The following is a 22,301-nucleotide window of genomic DNA, read 5'->3' as shown; positions in this document are numbered from 1 at the left end:
TTTTTTCTACGCTGAATGAATATCTTTTCCGTTGGTGAATTTTTGGACGCTTTTTTCACGTTAGTGCAGAAGCCCAAAGTTCATATTTAATTGAACAACCTATCCATTAATTCTTCGTAGATAAGTAACGTACATTTAGTTCGTTGAAATGCCAGCATTAGAACGATTTCTCTAGTTAACTAGAAACCTACTGGTAGTGCCGTCGCCAGCGAGGCACTACGTAAAAATCTACGTAAGAATCTACACGTTACCATTTTTTAAAATCTTTTTCCCAATTTTAAATCAGTATCTGCCCCCCACCTCCCCCCGGGGATACTGAAAAAAAACTGATTATTAACCAGTTTTTTCTGCCAACCTTGAATTTTTTTTTTTTTTTTTTTTTTTAGAAGACACCATCTTAGATTTCCAATGGTTTATGTTCAAGCGCTATCACGCCACCAAGTTTCAAATTGGTTAAACGGTTAAACCAAATTTTCCAATTTCCTTTAAAAGAGGGGACAGGGGCTTCAGAAGAGGGAAAATCAGTTCAGATTCCACAAGACACCGTTCACCGTTCTCACTTGGGGTGAGTTTCATCCGATTTTTACTTTTACTTTAATTTTTTTTTTTTTTTTTTTTTTTTCGAGAAGACACCATCTTAGATTTCCAATGGTTTATGTTCAAGCGCTATCACGCCACCAAGTTTCAATTTGGTTAAACCAAATTTTCCAATTTCCTTTAAAAGAGGGTAAAGGGGCTTCAGAAGAGGGAAAATCAGTTCAGATTCCACAAGACACCGTTCTCACTTGTGGTGAGTTTCATCCGATTTTTACTTTTTTCCCCGAATGTCCTCTAGGCAATTTAAATAAGAGTGTTCTAACTACACACGACACGATTTTTTCCCCAAGCGACAAGTAGTGGGAACGGGGTCTAACATATGCGTTTACTTAAGTGAGTTTGACCTCACAAGTCACAAGGCACATTCGTTTTCTTACATTGCAAAATTTTCTTGTGTTCGCTCACAAAAAAGTCAGAGTCCTGAGTGTTCAATGTCTAAACCTAACTAACTAAAACATACGATTTTTTAATGTACAAGAGTTGAGCAATTCAAGACAGTTGAGAGCATTTTGAAGTCAAGAAATACTTGAGATTCAATCATAAAGAGAATGAGGGGCTTGCCTCACTTTTCATGTAGAAGTGAGTAAGAATATAACTCATTTTTACTGCCAGGATGAGACTGAAAAGTCCATTAACCCCCGCAGCAAGGGGGTATTGTTTCTTCAGATAGGAAATAACTCCCACCGCCCCGTTTCCCCCCCCCCCCCAGCGACAAATAGTGGGAACGGGGTCTAACATATGCGTTTACTTAAGTGAGTTTGACCTCACAAGGCACATTCGTTTTCTTACATTGCAAAATTTTCTTGTGTTAGCTCACAAAAAAGTCAGAGTCCTGAGTGTTCAATGTCTAAACCTAATTAACTAAAACATACGATTTTTTAATGTACAAGAGTTGAGCAATTCAAGACAGTTGAGAGCATTTTGAAGTCAAAAAATACTTGAGATTCAATCATAAAGAGAAAGAGGGGCTTGCCTCACTTTTCATGTAGAAGTGAGTAAGAATATAACTCATTTTTACTATTTTACTGCCAGGATGAGACTGAAAAGTCCATTAACCCCCGCAGCAAGGGGGTATTGTTTCATTAGATAGGAAATAGATCCTGGTAAATTATTGGTTCATTGGTTGGGTATTATTCACATAAGACAACTCATTTGGACAAAGATTACAGATTCCAAGTCCACAGCGCTAACGCACTGGCGTTGGTAACTAAATATAAATATTATTGTTATAAGTGCTTTAATTAGGACATGTAGTCCCTTTATCTGAACAGTTTAATATTGCACCACTTTATAAGTGTTATAATAAGACCAAAAAATAAAGATAAATGTTCAGTATTCGTCCAATGTTTTCCTTAAGAAAAACTAGGAAAATGGGCCTGTATGTAGGTATTTTAGCGATGACTACAAGGGGATAAAAAAACAGGGTCAGCTGTGACGTCGACCCTACTATTTATAATCAGCACGTAGACCCTACTATAGCGGGTCCTCCCGTTCGATTCCCGTCTCTGGCATTTCTCGAGTCATGGGAACATTCCTAGATATCGTATTGACAGGGTCCTGTTGGTCCTTCATATATGGCACATTCCTAGATACAGGGTCCTGCTGGTCCTTCGTATACGGGGCTACAGGGTCTTGAGGTTTCGTAAACAGGGTCGTAACCGTGCGGTTTTCACGGGGTGGCCCAAACCCGTTGGGTATATTGACCGGTTCACCTGCGCCACCCTCCAGATCGTGTACCACCGTGTTATCGTTGTCCAGGGAGAGGGCGGTGTGGTTACGCTTGTCTCGAGGCCTGGCGGTGTTTTCCAGGTCGTCTATGATCTTCTTGAGCACTCGTTCGAACTCTTCACGCACCTGAGGTAACTGTGTGTCACCGTCCACCTGGGAAAGAAAATCAGATCAAATCGTGAATTTATTTGTGATAAAGCAGAGCTTTTTCACAACTTTTGTGGATATCACAGCGTTACTCCTCTGCAATCATACACTGGTAATGTCGCCACTGGTCGCTACTCGATTAAAGTAGCTACACAAAATTGTCCTCACGAGGCTGAGTGCACCCCGAACTCCAAGCACAGAGCCGAAAAAACTTCGAACCCGGGTCCCCCGGTGTGCAAGCCTAGTGTGATACCGACTCAGCCACAGAGGTTGAAGAACCAATCAAAATCAAATCAAGCATTGCTTTAAGAGTTAATTCAAACAGTCGAAAGCCAGTCTGGCTAGCTTGGAAGGCAGAACATCTGCCTTGTAAGCGCTAGGTCAATTCCTTCCCGGGGCGAACTTTATCCTAAACAAATAAGGTTCGTTCTCAGAACGCCTAGCGAGGCGATGGTCCTCTAATACTCTAATCAACTAATGATACCAAGGTATCTCCACTAGGAATGTATTTCAAATGTTGAGAATTTTCCCCGTTTTTACTTTCTAGCGAGGCGATGGTCCTCTAATACTCTAATCAACTAATGATACCAAGGTATCTCCACTAGGAATGTATTTCAAATGTTGAGAATTTTCCTCGTTTTTTGTGGGACAAATTAATGAAAGCAAACCTGATAGTTGGGAATATCAATGAAAGCGCAGATGAAAACACAGTACAAAAATAAATGCTCGACAATGACGGTCAAGATGTAGAAAAACAAATTTGAGAAAAGAAAAGAAACAAACTAAATGATTATCTTACCAGAGAAAATTCTCAGTGAGATGGTGTCCCCCAAAAAATATTATTTGTCACCAATTTTTTTATATTAAAAAATGTTGTTGATGTTTTTTTCGTAAAAAATTGCCAGAGACTACGCTACGGTTTATTTTCGTGAGATCACACTACTCTTGGCAACGATATGTGAAACCTACACTTCGCCTGATCAATAAAATGGGTGGTGCACAGCTCCTCTTATCCGGTGCTTGGAGGATAGCACATTGCGTCCGCGAGAAAAGTACGATGTTTTTCTCTCATAAAATTCGGAGGTTAGAAACAGAGCTGTTCAACTAGAACGTAACTGCGGGCCATATCCGTGGCGAAGATGAATCGTCGCCTTCGAACTTTCAAAAATAGGTTGAGAGTTTTAAGGCCGCGCCGTTACTTTGGAAAGGGCTGGGTACATACGAGTACGATTTCTAGTTTTAAGCTGTACTACTGCAGGGTTGCATTGAGTAGGTACGCATTCGATGATAATGATTTCGCGCGATATTGGTGGTTACATTGGATGCAGATTTTTGTATTTTTCGCTGAACTTTTATCTGAAACAGAATAACTGTATCTTTTTAGAAATTCACATACCTATCTAGTATCTACTAAAAATTTCCTGCGTATTGAACCTAATCAATCATTAAGCTGATAAACTGTGTCCACAAATAGTCGACGTGCCATCGATCGATGTCGACTGAAACCGTACACTGCCTCGACAACATCGCCTGGTCAACATATTCACCGGGTCGATCGATAATCAAAGATCGATCGGCGGCGTCAACTATTTGTGTACACAGCTTAAGAACTAACGTAGGTAGTAGGTACTTGATTATTTGACGCCAAATCACGTCACATGGCGTGAATTCGTGTTCAATTCAATTCTAGCCTTAACCCCTAAAGAGTTGGAAGAACGCCTGGATATCTTCTATCTTGTACTCCTTCTCTCTTCGCTTTAGGGAGGATAAGACCTGCGTTATAGTTCCCTCTATCAAACCTCTTGGGACAGAGAATAATAAAATTTGTGGTGAATGTGTGACCGTGGCACATTTTTTATGCATTGAAAAAAAAAAAAAAAAAAAAATCTCGAAAAGCTCTAAATAGTGCTGGCGGGTCACCATTTGGAAATTCCAGTTCTATTCGATTCTTTTCCTTACAATAGTGAGTCTTGTTTCCACATCCATGGCTCTCAACATGGGCAGAGTTCTCTCCCGAAACAACTCCAGCCTCCTTCTGAACGCAGACACACTGTTGTCTATTTGACCTTTGTGTAGAACCAGTTTTGAGCAGTCGATTAGGATCATGGGGGGATGAATTTGGTACTGAAAATGAGTAGGGGGAAAACATTAAGATTTTGAAATGCAGCCTATAAATAGCTGATAGCGAGTACCTAGCGGAATTCGTAGGTACGTAATAAAAAATAAATGTATTCAAAACTATGTATATTACATAAAAAAACTTCTTCTAAGTTGGAAGAACCAAGTAGGGTTCCCACGACCGCTGCCGAGTTCCTCCGCTGAATAGCGAGAAATATCCTTCGTGTGAGGAAGGCAGCGGCCTTTTTGTCTCCCGTTTCTTCCATCAGCCGCTTCCCGAGATCACTCACCTTATTTTCAAAGTCAATCAGTTGCGACATTTCCCGCGGAAAGCCATCGATGACAATCCCGTCTGCCTCGGTGTATTTGGTCTTCTTCATCTCCGCATACACTATATCCAGCACCACGTCTCTATTGACAAAGTCCCCAGCCGACACGCTGGATTTAATTCGAGAGTTCAACCCTTCCCCATCGTCCTCGATGTTGGCGAAATACCGCAGCAGTTTCCCGAGACTGATCTGAGTCCAGTTCGGATAGTCCTGGAGGACTTTCTGGCACATTTCCGACTTTGAGCTGCCGGGTCCGCCTGGGGAATGAGAAAATTTGGAATAGAAATGAAATTATTGTTAATTAGATTCATATGATTACCTTATTTTATTTCCCTAAGAATCCTAGTCATATAAAATAAGGTATTCTTTGGATACCACTTGCTGTCGGCGGACCATAGAAAACCATTACCATAAAGCTGTGTCCACACATAGTCGAACGAGTCGATCGACGAGGTGAATCTATGCTGTCGAGGTAGTATGCGGTTTCTGTCGACGTCGATCGAAGGGGTCGACTATGTGTGGACACAGCTTAAGGGGAGGGGTAAAGTTCTATTTCAGTTCTCTCTCCCACAGAATCCCACAGTCTGGTTCATTACTTGACTCCTACTTACCCACAGTCAACTCAAGAGAGCAGCAATAGATCGATAGTATTGGCTACAACGACAAGGCATTGCCTTCAGGAATCGATGATGACTTACCCACGACCCAAACCACCAGTGGCGTGTTTCGTTCGACCGACTTGATCTTCCTGTACGGCTCCGACACTACCCCGTTTGGCCTCGTAAAGTGTTTAGGCGGTGAGTGTACCGTGGCCGCTATACTTTGAACCTGGGGCGGCAGAGTCTCCGGCACTGGGATGGCGTTCCCGTTGACCAAGGGTTTCGAACCCGGGACCACGTTGTTCTTGTTGAGGATCTTCAGAACCGCCGTCCGGAAGTCTGCGTACACCTCCACTGGATTCCGCTCCCCGTTCACCTGTAGGGATTATGTCAGGGATTAGAAAGAAGTCGAAAGAGAGGGCATATTGTGTTTTTTGTTCTCTTTTAAGAGGTAGGGAACTGTTGGCATAATAGCTAACATCCGAACCGGATAGGCACCTCAAAAAGAAGAGAAGAAGAAGAACTGTAACTGTTAAGGTCTTATCGTCCCGAAATCGAAGTGGGAAGTAAGACAGGATAGGAGAAAGCCAGCCGATCCGAGAACGAACCTTATCCCTTCAGGATAAAATCTTCCCCGGGCGGGAATCGGACCCGCGGCCTAGCGCTTACAAGGCAGACGCGCTACCAACCAAGCTAACTAGGCTGTCTTTGGACATTGTGAAAATAAGGCGAAATTGATCTTGAAAGGCCTAGGACTCATATGAGCAATGCAATGTATCAATGTACGATGTACCTATGAGAGTAACAAAAGGGCTCTAGCCCATTTTGGGCGCTTCTTTTATACATCTACGCAGGCTTTATTCAATTAATTTAATTTATTTTTATTATTTAATAAATAATAGATAAGTATATACAAAGTTGTTTTTCCCAAGTCAATACTGACTTACAATAAAAACGTTGTTTTTTTCTACGCTGAATGAATATCTTTTCCGTTGGTGAATTTTTGGACGCTTTTTTCACGTTAGTGCAGAAGCCCAAAGTTCATATTTAATTGAACAACCTATCCATTAATTCTTCGTAGATAAGTAACGTACATTTAGTTCGTTGAAATGCCAGCATTAGAACGATTTCTCTAGTTAACTAGAAACCTACTGGTAGTGCCGTCGCCAGCGAGGCACTACGTAAAAATCTACGTAAGAATCTACACGTTACCATTTTTTAAAATCTTTTTCCCAATTTTAAATCAGTATCTGCCCGGTGCGAACTTTATTCTAAACGTATAAAGTTCGTTCTCAGAACGGCAGATTTTATCCTGGTCTCGTTCCCTCTTAGATTTCTGGACGATAAGACCTCCGTTCTTGTGGTTCCCTGTATCAAATCTCTTCAGAAAAAAGTATCAGCTTTGACATCTCCTCAAGGCTAGACATAGGATAACGTTCACTAACAAGTGAAGTTTTCACTATAATACTCATCTACTACAATGGCATTCTAGAAACGCCTCTACTATCGTTCCCTCTTAGATTTCTGGACGATAAGACCTCCGTTCTTGTGGTTCCCTGTATCAAATCTCTTCAGAAAAAAGTATCAGCTTTGAAATTTGACATCTCCTCAAGGCTAGACATAGGATAACGTTAACTAACGAGTGAAGTTTTCACTATAATACTCATCTACTACAATTGCATTCTAGAAACGCCTCTACTGCTTTGGAAACGACTTTTCAGGACATCCCCCCCAAGGGATCACCAAGGTTGTCAAATATTTGTCGTTGAACTGTGTTCCTCTACGGATATAGTTTCCCTATCTGACCTCGCTACCTCGCTCTCAGCGATGCTGATGAATGTTTTAGCAATTTGAATTTTTCATAGCTTGGACTAGAAGAGTATTATATCGCGTGTTATGACATACTCGGTACCTGCCGCCTCTACGGAGGACGGTTCAGTCTCCGTGGAGTCAAAATAGAACTTAGGTCGCTGCAGTATGGTATGCGCCAGGTGGAGTCAAAACAGAACTTAGGTCGCTGCAGTATGGTATGCGCCAGGTGATTCGTTGAGTGTTATGCCGTCCACTCACGTTCAGACAATCTGACAGACCATGATCTATCAGACCATCTGACAGACCATGATCTATCAGACCATCTGACAGACCATGATCTATCAGACCGTCTGACAGACCATGATCTATCAGACCGATCGAGACGAACGAGTCCCTATACTTTATACGAATACTTTAGCAGAAATATTGTTCGTTCTTGGAACGGCTGGGTTTCTCCTATCCTGTCTTTCTTCTTCGATTTTGGGACGATAAGACTTTAGCAGTTACAGTCCCCTCTGTCAAATCTCTCTCTCTAAAAAAAAAACTCACAACCCCCGACCCAATGTTGTGACTTTCGTTAGAAATGAATAGCTCACCCATAAAGGGGATTTAGTTAAAACTTAGGGTTTATTAATTTTTTACGCAATTCGACAACTTCGTAACTTTGTTTGGGCTTTGGAAACGACTTTTCAGGACATCCCCCCCAAGGGATCACCAAGGTTGTCAAATATTTGTCGTTGAACTGTGTTCCTCTACGGATAGTTTCCCTGTCTGACCTCGCTACCTCGCTCTCAGCGATGGTGATGAATGTTTTAGCAATTTGAATTTTTCATAGCTTGGACTAGAAGGATTATATCGCGTGTTATGACATACTCGGTATCTGCCGCCTCTACGGAGGACGGTTCAGTCTCCGTGGAGTCAAAACAGAACTTAGGTCGCTGCAGTAAGGTATGCGCCAGGTGGAGTCAAAACTCAACTCGGATCGCTGGTGATTCGTTGATGCGACAGGTGATTCGTTGATGCGACAGGTGATTCGTTGATGCGCTAAAAAACTACAAAAAAAAAAAAAAAAAAAAAAAAAAAAAAAAAAAAAAAAAAAACTCACAACCCCGACCCAAAGTTGTGACTTTCGTTAGAAATGAATAGCTCACCCCTAAAGGGGATTTAGTTAAAACTTAGGGTTTAATTTTTAACGCAATTTGACAACTTCGTAGCTTTGTTTGGGTTTTGGAAACGGCTTTTCAGGACATCCTCCCCAAGGGATCACCAAGGTTGTCAAATATTTGTCGTTGAACTGTGTTCCTCTACGGATAGTTTCCCTATCTGACCTCGCTACCTCGCTCTCAGCGATGCTGATGAATGTTTTAGCAATTTGAATTTTTCATAGCTTGGACTAGAAGGATTATATCGCGTGTTATGACATACTCGGTACCCACCGCCTCTACGGAGGACGGTTCAGTCTCCGTGGAGTCAAAACAGAACTTAGGTCGCTGCAGTATGGTATGCGGCAGGTGGAGTCAAAACTCAACTCGGATCGCTGCAATATTTTATGCGAAAGACACGCAATTTCATAAAAACTAAAATAAATCGAAGTTTCCATCGTATTTCCTAAGCGTATCATTACTAGTGTAACCCCTGTTTCCGAGGCCTCTGACATTTAACTATACGGTATCTGTTGCATATAAGTCACAAGTAAATTGTACATAGGCCAGCCACTCACTATCAGGTAGACCTGACAGGTACACCTGATGAGCACAAACACTTTCAGGTAGACCTGACAAGTACGGCTGAAAAGGTCCGTCTGTCAGTTCTACCTGATACCTGATGAGCACACATACTATCAGGTAGACCTGATCAGGTGTATCTGATAGTAAGTGGCTGGCCTTACATCTATGGTACAACCTCGTAAATTAGAAACCCTAGTCTAGTCTAGTCGACATAAATTTTCCGAGCTATTTCGGGATCACAAACTGAAGAGATGCACTTCCACACGAATGTTGATACGGCGTAATACTTTCCCATGATAATATCCTTGCATGTTCCTTTTTATCAACATGGAGCTTTGTGTCCGACTATCTAGCAATCTTATGAGCAACTATTGAGGTGATGCACAAGTGTACAAGAGCTCGATACGTATGACTTATGGGCGATTATTGGGTATCGCTTCTTGATGGTAGATCTTATCATACCAACCGTTAGGCCAGCCAATCAGGTAGACCTGACGGGCGGACTTGATCAGGTGTACCTGTCAGGTCTACCTGATAAAGAGTGCCTTAAAGGAAGTGCCAACAGACAAGCATACCAAAAGTCAAGAATCATATCAAGTATAGACACGCAGGTTCATAAAACCTGATACTATATCGAAGTTCCCATCGTATTTCCTAGGCAGATTATTGCTAGTGTGACCCCTGTTTCCGAGGCCTCTGACATTTAACTATACTGTATCTGTTACATATAAGTCACAAGTAAATTGTACTGTGAGGGAAATATATGAGTTTTGCAAAAGACATGAAAATTGAAATCATTTTTTTAGCTCGCGTGACTCCCGGAGTTATGAAATATGAATGAGTATAGGTAACGTGAGTTTATTATGAATATATCAAGAACGGGCTTGTCGTGTGAGTATGGGACATTGTCCGCCTCTATTATTTCAATATTTCATCTAACGGCGTAATACTTTCCCATGATAATATCCTTGCATGTTCCTTTTTATCAACATGGAGCTTTGTGTCCGACTATCTAGCAATCTTATGAACAACTATTGAGGTGATGTACAAGTGTACAAGAGCTCGATATGTATGACTTATGGGCGACTATTGGGTATCGCTTCTTGATGGTAGATCTTATCATACCATCCGTTAGGCCAGCCAATCAGGTAGACCTGACAGGCGGACTTGATCAGGTGTACCAGTCAGGCCTACCTGATAGTGGCTGGCCTTAAAGGAAGTGCCAACAGACAAGCATACCAGAAACATACCAAGTAAAGACACGCAGGTTCATAAAAACTAATATAAATCGAAGTTTTCATCGTATTTCCTAAGCGTATTATTATTAGTTTAACCCCTGTTTCCGAGGCCTCTGACATTTAACTATACGGTATCTGTTGCATATAAGTCACAAGTAAATTGTACATAGGCCAGCCACTCACTATCAGGTAGACCTGACAGGTACACCTGATGAGCACAAACACTTTCAGGTAGACCTGACAAGTACGGCTGAAAAGGTCCGTCTGTCAGTTCTACCTGATACCTGATGAGCACACATACGATCAGGTAGACCTGATCAGGTGTATCTGATAGTAAGTGGCTGGCCTTACATCTATGGTACAACCTCGTAAATTAGAACAAATAGTCTAATCTAGCAGACATATATTTTCCGAGCTATTTCGGGATCGCAAACTGAAGAGTTGCACTTCCACACGAATGTTGATAATTTTGCACACATACTATCAGGTAGACCTGATCAGGTGTATCTGATAGTAAGTGGCTGGCCTTACATCTATGGTACAACCTCGTAAATTAGAACCCCTAGTCTACTCTAGTCTACATAAATTTTCCGAGCTATTTCGGGATCGCAAACTGAAGAGTTGCACTTCCACACGAATGTTGATAATTATTACTGTTTGCCGTTGTATAATGTAACCTTTAGAATAAAGTAAACTCGAAGGTGTTGCTATCTTGAAGAAATACAGTTCCAAGTCACGTTATTCGAGGAAAACTAACTTTCAAGTCAATACCCCTCCTTGTCTAGTTAGCCTGGAGGGTACCTTGTAAGTGCTAGGTCGCAGGTTCCATCCCCACCCGCGGCGGATTTTGGGTGCTATGCCTCACAGATGTTAGAAAAACCCTCGCCGCTCTGGGCATCCCGGGCTTTTAGGGACCCCGTAGGAACATTTAGAGAGGCCCCTGCCTATAATTTGGAGAACCCATCCTCTGTCAATCCACTATTGAACCAGGGGCCTCTCAGGCAAAACCTTGAGGAAGGGGGCCCGAAAAAGTATACACACTACTGCTATGCCTGTCTCAGTGCCTAAAAAATAGGTTTTTGAAGCCATACTTACAGCAATGAGCATTCCTCGCTGATCAAAGAAGTCGGTCACGGGCGTAACGTTCTGATAGAAGTTGGCTAGTTCCATCCGAGCTAAAGATAAAATCACATGACCTAATTTGGCACCGTAGTCGATTTGTCGCTCCAGAAGACTTTGTCTCCAAGCGATGAGGATCACACCGTTGATCGTTTTAATCTGAAACAGAAAATTGATATTTTTATTTTATGTACATATTTTCCTTGCGGTTCCTTTCGGGAAACTGAACACTGACAAATTTAATTGACTACTGATCCAACAAGTTGGCTACCCAAAGCATAAGTATGCTATGGTGTTTACACACAGGTCCCCGTGTATGAACATTGAACACATTTCCCTTAAATGAGACACAGACTCTTTAATTCTTGTCATATTTTCATCAACCAAATGGCAAAATTTCACTCGAGGAAACCGCTTTCAGATAACCATTTAAAATAAGTAGCGTCCCGTGGCAGCAAAAGTGGTCGAGGTTTCACGACAAAAGAAGGGAAAGGGAAACGAGCTTCAGAAAATACTGCCTCGGTGATCAAGAGGTCAAGACGCTCCGGTCTTATTTACCGCAGGCTCGAGCTCTTCAATGGGCCTAGGACTCCAAGCGATGAGGATCACACCGTTGATCGTTTTAATCTGAAACAGAAAATTGATATTTTTATTTTATGTACATATTTTCCTTGCGGTCCCTTTCGGGAAACTGAACACTGACAAATTTAATTGACTACTGATCCAACAAGTTGGCTACCCAAAGCATAGGTATGCTATGGTGTTTACACACAGGTGCCCGTGTATGAACATTGCACACATTTCCCTTAAATGAGACACAGACTCTTTAATTCTTGACATTTTTTCATCAACCAAATGGCAAAATTTCACTCGAGGAAACCTGTTTCAGATAACCATTTAAAATAAGTAGCGTCCGTGGCAGCAAAAGTGGTCGAGGTTTCACGATAAAAGAAGGGAAACGAGCTTCAGAAAATACTGCCTCGGTGATCAAGAGGTCAAGACGCTCCGGTTGAACACTGACAAATTTAATTGACTACTGATCCAACAAGTTGGCTACCCAAAGCATAAGTATGCTATGGTGTTTACACACAGGTCCCCTTGTATGAACATTGAACACATCTCCCTTAAATGAGACACAGACTCTTTAATTCTTGACATATTTTCATCAACCAAATGGCAAAATTTCACTCGAGGAAACCTCTTTCAGATAACCATTTAAAATAAGTAGCGTCCCGTGGCAGCAAAAGTGGTCGAGGTTTCACGACAAAAGAAGGGAAACGAGCTTCAGAAAATACTGCCTCGGTGATCAAGAGGTCAAGACGCTCCGGTCTCATTTACCGCATCAGGTTCGAGCTCTTCAATGGGCCCAGGATCCCTGTATCTAGTCACTCATCCCTCGTACACAGTACAGTAACCCCTCCCACCAGCGCCTAGCCGTTGGTACACCGTCATTCATCAAACAACCCCCTAGCCCCCTGGTCGCTATCTTCTATTATTGACAAGTCACTGAAGGTGTTTCGGAGGTGTCCTTCATGGACGCTTTGGAAAAACAAATTCCATGGCCTTGTAACAGGACGAAGGAAGGGGGAGGGGCTCGAAACTAGGTTAACTTTAGTTCAAATTTACACAAGGAGGCGGAGAAGGGTCGCGGTCAGTTGCTGGCAGCGGAGTTGTGTGTATGTGTGTGAGAAAAGCCTGGACGTTTGTTATTTTATACTTCTTATAGCATTTTTTCCTCTTTACAGTCTTTAAAGCACACTTTATTTGGAAGCAGTTGAGGGCTCTAGCAGTGGAGCTAAATAAAATCTAAATATGAGTGTTCCAAAACCTTTTCCCTGAGTCTTATATTTCATGGATGAGTCATCTTTCAGATTGATTTTGATGACAAATGGCACAAATTAATGTTTAAATCACATTTATTTCTGATTGGCTTTCTAAAGGTGTGACCACACATAGTCGGCCGACCGTCGACTATGTGTGGACAGTTGGACACACCTTAAAACTCCTTTGGTTTTCGAGGTCCACAGTTCACTGCCCTAGTAATTTCAAGGTTCAAGGAATATGTCCAATATTTAAATTTCAAGGAATGTTTGCTTCTCCTCTTCAAATAACTAGTCAATCATCATCAGTTTTGGGGTCATGGGGTGATAAATAGGCTACAAAGTGAAAAGTAGGTGTAACCATCTGCCCTCAGCACAGAAGAGAAGGGGGAGGGAGTAGGGTGCCTAGTGATGGAACTTTTGTTTTGAGAAATTTCCTCAAATAAGTAGATAGATATGTACAGATCATCATCAGTTTTGGGGTCATGGGGTGATAAATAGGCTACAAAGTGAAAAGTAGGTGTAACCATCTGCCCTCAGCACAGAAGAGAAAGGGGAGGGAGTAGGGTGCCTAGTGATGGAACTTTTGTTTTGAGAAATTTCCTCAAATAAGTAGATAGATATGTACATACAGATATTTGGTAAACACATGATGAATTGGGTAGAAATCTATTTGACATGAAATTATGAATAGTACAAAGTTTTAGCCTCGAGCCCTATCTATAGGTATTTAGCACGATGAGGCCCATATCTTTGAGCTAGGGGGGCCCAAGAATCCAAACAAATTATAGTCCAGTACTTCAACAGTATATTACTACATCTTGGAGCCCGAGGGACGGGGGCCCAGCCCCTCCTCAATACGGCCCTGACTACGATAGGACTACATAATTTCATCAGGTAGGTACTAGATATCTTTCGACACTTGGAAAACGCGCCACACATGAAAGGGCAATCCGAAGAAAGTAAACGCTCATAAATAGAAACAACTGATCTTCTGCCTGATAAAGGATAAGCCTTTATACGTAGGATATGACACGCGTGCCCTATTCTGCTTGTATAAATATGGCAAGTGTGTAGTGCTTTACTGAGACCTTTTCACCGTCAGGTAAAGCTTAGGATACTTGATTGCAGATTCATAGAAGCTTAACCCATCCTTTGGTGCTGTTTAGCCCCTACACCTAAGCCTCAGATTGGGAAGCTGAATAGAGGAAGCGAAGGCTCGGTAACTTTGTAAAGGTGGTCCATTCTACTCGTACCTAACTATAGGGTTGTACGGAAAAAGCAAAGTAGTACTCACTCACTCACTTACTCACTCACTTACTCACTCTCTCACTCACTTACTCACTCACTCACTTACTTACTCACTCATCACTTACTCACTCACTCACTTACTCACTCAATTCTTACCTTGTCTGAATACTCCACCACGTCCCGCATATTCCTTGGATATCCCGATATGAGGAAAGCTTTGGCAGCGGGTGACATTTTCATTTCTAACATCAGAACCTCCGTTACAGTTTTACTTGATAGAAAACTGAAGTCTTTGACTTCCTCTGAAACAAACAAGTTGAACATTTTTAGCGGATTACGATGACTCGGAAAGTCGAGGAGGGACGTGGCATACAGGGGCGGACCGTACATACCCCGGTTTGGGCACTCCCCCAGAAGGCACATTCCCCATGCAGAATGAAACCCATGTACAGTTCGAAGTACCCAAGGTGCCGGTTGTGTTTGTTCTCGGTAAGATGTTAACATTTCTCTTCTTAAAATTATAATATTCTTTTTCTTCGCCTTTTCCCGTGTACAGACGGGGTCGGCGTTTTTCGTTAGCCTCTCAATCAGTCATAACTAGGATGATTGCTTTGGGCTGACATATGGTTTTGGCTACAAATACAAATCGAAATAATAATTATGTAGTAGGTACTTATTTATGCTGCTCGCATAGGACTGAAAAGTCCCTTTACGCCAGCAGTAGGCTATTACTATTATTGTGGTCAAATTCTCAAATTATATTTAGGATAAAATTCCATACCTCGGCTGGGCCTGAACTAAAAATAACCTCCATGACCGAGTGGGCTTTCACATTGGAGATATTGCGTTCGATTTTGAGCAGAGTCGATTTTTTTCGGCCTGTGCCCTTCGCACTCAACCTTTGCTATTTCAAGGGAGATTTCAGGCTTGTATCCTCCCTGTTTAAGGTCCCCCAGCCAGATTAATCTGGTCTATTCCCTGTTTTAAGTCCCCAGCCAGACTAAACATGTTGTTGTAGCGGTGTAGCTGCACCGAAGGGAGTTGATGGTCTCTAGCCAAGATTACTTGGCCCGTCCCGAACCGCAGTCAACCACCATGAGGACCTGTGCTTTTCCTTTGAAGATAAACCCTTTGTAACCTCTAGCTAGCCCGACCCGATAGGGGGGTAATGCAAAGCCGTAATGGATTTCACGAGTCCAGTAGGCTGGACTGCCTACTGGCGTCGAACAACCCAGCCATCCATAGGTATTTATTACAGTGGGTTATCTTTTATTTCTGCTCGAAGACCGAGGAGTGCAAAGTTCGGAGTGGGAAATCCTTCGCATGTTGTTGTAGCGGTGTAGCTGCACCGAAGGGGGTTGATGGTCTCTAGCCAAGATTACTTGGCCCGTCCCGAACCGCAGTCAACCATCATGAGGAGCTGTGCTTTTCCTTTGAAGATAAACCCTTTGTAACCTCTAGCTAGCCCGACCCGATAGGGTAATGCAAAGCCGTAATGGATTTCACGAGTCCAGTAGGCGGTCTATGTAGAGACTGGCCTTGTGTATCTTGATAAGAGCTTCAATGAGCCTTAAACTAGCCAATCGTATCTGGTCCAATGACTGTGGATTACTCGAGTCCTGAACCACCTGAACACACAATAAGCCAACTGCTGAACTCGTGTAAACACAAGGGGCGACCAGTAATATTCCAGTCCAGTCGGACAAAATGCACTTTTTAACCGCTACAAATCCAATCAATTCTGGCCAACTAACTGGACTAGAAACCCAGCAGCTGGACTGCCTACTGGCGTCGAACAACCCAGCCATCCATAGGTATTTATTACAGTGTGTTATCTTTTATTTCTGCTCGAAGACCGAGGAGTGCAAAGTTCGGAGTGGGAAATCCTTCTAAAAGAAGCCCCTGTTTCTCAATAACCCTGAATGTGAAACACAACACAAGTCACTCGTTACCTACTCAATGGAAAAGAGAAAAGAAAAAACAACCCATGTTTTTTCATACCACTCCCCCTACTCCTGACTCCCTAGCAAGCACTGAGGTGAAATAAATTGAGCGAATTACAGGCGATATTGAAATTAAAACTTGAAGCTTTTCCTTATGCACAGAATTGGCCTTCATACCACTCCCCCTACTCCTGACTCCCTAGCAAGCACTGAGGTGAAATAAATTGAGCGAATTACAGGCGATATTGAAATTAAAACTCGAAGCTTTTCCTTATACAGAGAATCGGCTGAGAGGTTTGATAGAGGGAACTGTAACTGCTAAGGTCTTATCTTCCCGAAAGAAAGAAAAAAAGGAATACAGGATAGAAGAAGGCCAGCATTCCGAGAACGAACCTCGTCCGATAAAATCCACCCCGGGCGAAAATCGAACCCACGACTCGCTACCTAGCGCTTACAAGGCAGACTCGCTACCCTCCAGGCTAACTGAAATCCTGTTTACAGGCCTGCAAGGTCTATGAATTTATTTCATAAAGTACTAATAGTTCAGTGAACTTTGAAAAAATCCCCTTTTGTGCCTACCTACTGAAGAAAAGAAGAAGAAAAAAAATCCAATGAAATCCTGTTTACAGGCCTGCAAGGTCTATGAATTTATTTCATAAAGTACTAATAGTTCAGTGAACTTTGAAAAAATCCCCTTTTGTACCTACCTACTGAAGAAAAGAAGAAGAAAAAAATACAAATTTTCAGACACTTTGTTTATTCCGCAATTTCAATGGGCTTAAAAAATGCCCACCTGAGAAAATGGGAAAACCCAAAATTTATTAACACCTCCATTTTATAAAATCTAAATATGAGTGTTCCAAAACCTTTTCCCTGAGTCTTATATTTCATGGATGAGTCATCTTTCAGATTGATTTTGATGACATATGGCACATATTAATGTTTAAATCACATTTATTTCTGATTGGCTTTCTAAAGGTGTGTCCACACATAGTCGACCGACCGTCAACTATATTTGGACACACCAAAAAAAAAAAAAAAAAAAAAAATGAGCTAGAAAAGTAATGATACTTGAAACGGTTTTGCATGGAGAAAATTATTTTGTTTATCTATACCTCCCTTGGCACCCGGCCCTCTATCATATTCCTTACCTTCTATCATATTACGTGTAGAATATTGAACACTTCCTCAAGGTTTTAGAAGAAAAAAAAAAAACAACTTTTTGAGCTTCAAATTAATATTTTATTCATTCCTTTTTCTTCCCTCTCCTCTCAGAAATATTATTTTTTACCCCAGACTTCAAGGACTAGGCAATTACTCGTGTGTCTTATGATATTCCTTTTTCTTCCCTCTCCTCTCAGAAATATTATTTTTTACCCCAGACTTCAAGGACTAGGCAATTACTCGTGTGTCTTATGATTACCTATGAATGATGAAACTTCCAAAGACCTTAAGGAGGGGTCTTGGGAATTTACATGGGTCAAGAGAGATGGAGTGTATGGGAAGGAAATCATACCCTCTTGTTTGGTATACAAAACAAACAAGGACTGTTATTGTCTGTGTAACAAAATACCTCTAAACATATGGTGTGTTTATGATTAGAATCTCCTTCATACAGGTCATATTGTCGGCTAGAATTGGGTAGTTCCATTGAAATATGTAGGTAATAATAGGTAAAACATAATAACAAGACCTTAAGGAGGGGTCTTGGGAATTTACATGGGTCAAGAGAGATGGAGTGTATGGGAAGGAAATCATACCCTCTTGTTTGGTATAAAAAACAAACAAGGACTGTTATTGTCTGTGTAATAAAATATACCTCTAAACATATGGTATGATTAGAATCTCCTTCATACAGGTCATATTGTCGGCTAGAACTGGGTAGTTCCATTGAAATAGGTACCTACAGGTAATAATAGGTAAAACATAATAATGAAGGAAATCATACCCTCTTGTTTGGTATAAAAAACAAACAAGGACTGTTATTGTCTGTGTAATAAAATATACCTCTAAACATATGGTGTGTTTATGATTAGAATCTCCTTCATACAGGTCATATTGTCGGCTAGAACTGGGTAGTTCCATTGAAATATGTAGGTAATAATAGGTAAAACATAATAACACTGCGTGATCGAGACGCGTGGTTGACTGCGGTTCGGGACGGGCCAAGTAATCTTGGCTAGAGACCATCAACTCCCTTCGGTGCAGCTACACCGCTACAACAAGTGGTTGACTGCGGTTCGGGACGGGCCAAGTAATCTTGGCTAGAGACCATCAACCCCCTTCGGTGCAGCTACACCGCTACAACAACATCATGACCCTGTATCTAGTCACTCATCCCTCGTACACAGTACAGTAACCCCTCCCACCAGCGCCTAGCCGTTGGTACACCGTCATTCATCAAACAACCCCCTAGCCCCCTGGTCGCTATCTTCTATTATTGACAAGTCACTGAAGGTGTTTCGGAGGTGTCCTTCATGGACGCTTTGGAAAAACAAATTCCATGGCCTTGTAACAGGACGAAGGAAGGGGGAGGGGCTCGAAACTAGGTTAACTTTAGTTCAAATTTACACAAGGAGGCGGAGAAGGGTCGCGGTCAGTTGCTGGCAGCGGAATTGTGTGTATGTGTGTGAGAGAAGCCTGGACGTTTGTTATTTTATACTTTTTATAGCATTTTTTCCTCTTTAGTCTTAAGGGGGAGGGGCTCGAAACTAGGTTAACTTTAGTTCAAATTTACACAAGGAGGCGGAGAAGGGTCGCGGTCAGTTGCTGGCAGCGGAGTTGTGTGTATGTGTGTGAGAAAAGCCTGGACGTTTGTTATTTTATACTTCTTATAGCATTTTTTCCTCTTTACAGTCTTTAAAGCACACCATACATATTACATAGGGAACACCCATCTTCTAAATATACACATAAACCTGCACACATACCTATTATGTAGGTATGTACCTGTAGGTATGTATCATATGTATTATGTAGGTATGTATCATGGCACCTATGTTAATTACTATCATTCTATCAGAATTTCAAAGGAAACCAAAAGTTCGTGCCTCAAGTATTTTGACTTTACACTGTTATGTATCTACCCTATCCACTTGGTACATAGGTGTGTGGGTATACGTAGTACAGATAATTAGGTACAATACGTTGTACCTAATTATCTAGATTCTAGATGTATTCTACATATATTATTCATGTTTTTATTAGTACCTTCCTGTGAAACTAATACCTACTAACATAGGTCTTCAAAGACACTTGAACCATTAATTTAATGCCAATAGTACTCACCTGTGTCTAGACAAATGCCCATAGTACTCACCTGTGTCTAGACAAATGCCAATAAGTACTCAAATGGCACCTATGTTAATTACTATCATTCCATCAGAATTTCAAAGGAAACCAAAAGTTCGTGCAAGTATTTTGACTTTACACTGTTATGTACCTACCCTACCCACTTGGTACATAGGTGTATGGGTATACGTAGTACAGATAATTAGGTACAATACGTTGTACCTAATTATCTAGATTCTAGATGTATTCTACATATATATTATTCATGTTTTTATTAGTACCTTCCTGTGAAACGAATACCAACTAACATAGGTCTTCAAAGACACTTGAACCATTAATTTAATGCCAATAGCACTCACCTGTGTCTAGACAAATGCCCATAGTACTCACCTGTGTCTAGACAAATGCCCATAGTACTTACCTGTGTCTAGACAAATGCCCATAGTACTCACCTGTGTCTAGACAAATGCCCATAGTACTCAACACCTGGAAGTGATTTTGTTTCGAATAGCGTTACACCAATGGTTCGAGTGTAGCTACTTGGAGGTAAGCCTTTGATTTATGTTCCATTCACGGTCGGGATTCGAACCCAGCTTGTGTGTCCTGCCAGAATGGAACTGTAAAGACCCTTCAACCCAGCAGTCTAAGTGTAAAGGTAAAACTACCATCACGTCACGTCACGTGAGCTCATGGGGAGTCAGAAAGATTTAGTTCAAAGTTTTCCATAATATTGTAGGTAATTTCGTTCAGGCCAGCTACACTGCTATCACGTCACGTGTGTTTCTACCTTTACTCTCCTTGGCCTGGCTAAAATTTACCATTTTTTTTTAACGTCACGTGAGCTCATGGGGAGTCAGAAAGATGTAGTTCAAAGTTTTCCCATAATATTGTAGGTAATTTCGTTCAGGACAGCCACACTGCTATCACGTCACGTGTGTTTCTACCTTTACTCTCCTTGGCCTGGCTAAAATTTACCAGCCGAAGCAGTACGAAAACATAAATTTTAGAATTTCCTTTTATTTTTTATTATTATTGTTATTATTATTATTATTATTCTTTTTTTAAGAGGTTTGACAGAGGGAACTGTAACTGCTATGGTCTTATCGTCCCGAAATCGAAGAGAGAAGGAAGACAGGATAGGATAAAGCCAGCCGTTCCGAGAACGAACATTATCCCTTCAGGATAAAATCCGCCCCGGGCGGGAATCGAACCCGTCTCTATTTATCTGCACTTTAACTAACAAAGCCATGTGTGAGAAAAACAACAACATACCTACAAAGGTATAACTGAGTAAAATTTGTATCTACAACAAACGTGTTGTAGATACTAGACAGCACATTATGCATAATATAGTAGGCAAGATATCTAGGTGCCCCATACATATTACATAGGGAACACCCATCTTCTAAATATACACATAAACCTGCACACATACCTATTATGTAGGTATGTACCTGTAGGTACGTATCATATGTATGTATTATGTAGGTATGTATCATGGCACCTATGTTAATTACTATCATTCCATCAGAATTTCAAAGGAAACCAAAAGTTCGTGCAAGTATTTTGACTTTACACTGTTATGCACCTACCCTACCCACTTGGTACATAGGTGTATGGGTACCTATACGTAGTACAGATAATTAGGTACAATACGTTGTACCTAATTATCTAGAATCTAGATTCTAGATGTATTCTACATATATTATTCATTCTTTTATTAGTACCTTCCTGTGAAACGAATACCTACTAACATAGGTCTTCAAAGACACTTGAACCATTAATTTAATGCCAATAGTACTCACCTGTGTCTAGACAAAAAATGCCCATAGTACTCACCTGTGTCTAGACAAATGCCCATAGTACTCACCTGTGTCTAGACAAATGCCCATAGTACTCACCTGTGTCTATACAAATGCCCATAGTACTCACCTGTGTCTAGACAAATGCCCATAGTACTCACCTGTGTCTAGACAAATGCCCAATGTACTCACCTGTGTCTAGACAAATGCCCATAGTACTCACCTGTGTCTAGACAAATGCCCATAGTACTCACCTGTGTCTAGACAAATGCCAATAGTACTCACCTGTGTCTAGACAAATGCCCAATGTACTCACCTGTGTCTAGACAAATGCCCATAGTACTCACCTGTGTCTAGACAAATGCCCATAGTACTCACCTGTGTCTAGACAAATGCCCATAGTACTCACCTGTGTTTAGACAAATGCCCATAGTACTCACCTGTGTTTAGACAAATGCCCATGGTACTCACCTGTGTCTAGACAAATGCCCATAGTACGGAGACAATACACGAGAGGAAACTTTGCACGTTAGGATGGAACCAAGGCTGAATGCCAAAGCCTTCATTCCTGTCCAATAGAAGTCCAGTTGGCAAATCATCAGGTAACATCCACCTGACCAATGGTCATCCTTGTAAAAAATCAAGGTCACACACAACAAAGGCGGACTGAGAATTTTACTAGACACTAAAAAAAACACGACTTGATTCTGATCACAAAAACCGGGAGAAATATTTTCAAAGGCCGGGAAAAAAAGGAGCAACACAAATCTGGCTCACAGT

The 22,301-nt window shown here is 41.4% G+C and overlaps 1 protein-coding gene across 1 annotated transcript; it reads right to left on the bottom strand.

Annotated features, from left to right (window-relative positions):
- Window positions 1-1,948: 1,948 nt before the first annotated feature.
- On the bottom strand, window positions 1,949-22,014 carry LOC103505530 (adenylate kinase isoenzyme 5-like). Its single transcript, XM_008469867.2, has 7 exons — window positions 21,993-22,014; window positions 14,642-14,787; window positions 11,391-11,573; window positions 5,618-5,894; window positions 4,881-5,176; window positions 4,432-4,596; window positions 1,949-2,478 (listed from the first exon to the last, which is right to left on the bottom strand). The coding sequence occupies exons 1-7, from the start codon at window positions 22,012-22,014 to the stop codon at window positions 2,071-2,073; spliced, it is 1,497 nt and encodes a 498-aa protein (XP_008468089.1). The 3' UTR covers window positions 1,949-2,070.
- Window positions 22,015-22,301: the final 287 nt, after the last annotated feature.

Source organism: Diaphorina citri, unplaced genomic scaffold (assembly GCF_000475195.1).
Source record: "Diaphorina citri unplaced genomic scaffold, Diaci psyllid genome assembly version 1.1 scaffold180, whole genome shotgun sequence".
Classification (NCBI taxonomy): domain Eukaryota; kingdom Metazoa; phylum Arthropoda; class Insecta; order Hemiptera; family Psyllidae; genus Diaphorina; species Diaphorina citri.
This window is presented reverse-complemented; position numbering and strand designations above follow the sequence as displayed.

What these genes read in the sequence shown, in the direction of transcription:
- LOC103505530 (XM_008469867.2), bottom strand. Translation starts at nt 22,014, where the DNA reads ATGGGCATTTGTCTAGACACAG. An exon ending in GGGCATTTGTCTAGACACAG is followed by an intron (nt 14,788 to 21,992) that starts GTGAGTACCATG and finishes TGTTTGTTTCAG; the next exon opens with AGGAAGTCAAAGACTTCAGT. An exon ending in TGGTGGAGTATTCAGACAAG is followed by an intron (nt 11,574 to 14,641) that starts GTAAGAATTGAG and finishes TTTCTGTTTCAG; the next exon opens with ATTAAAACGATCAACGGTGT.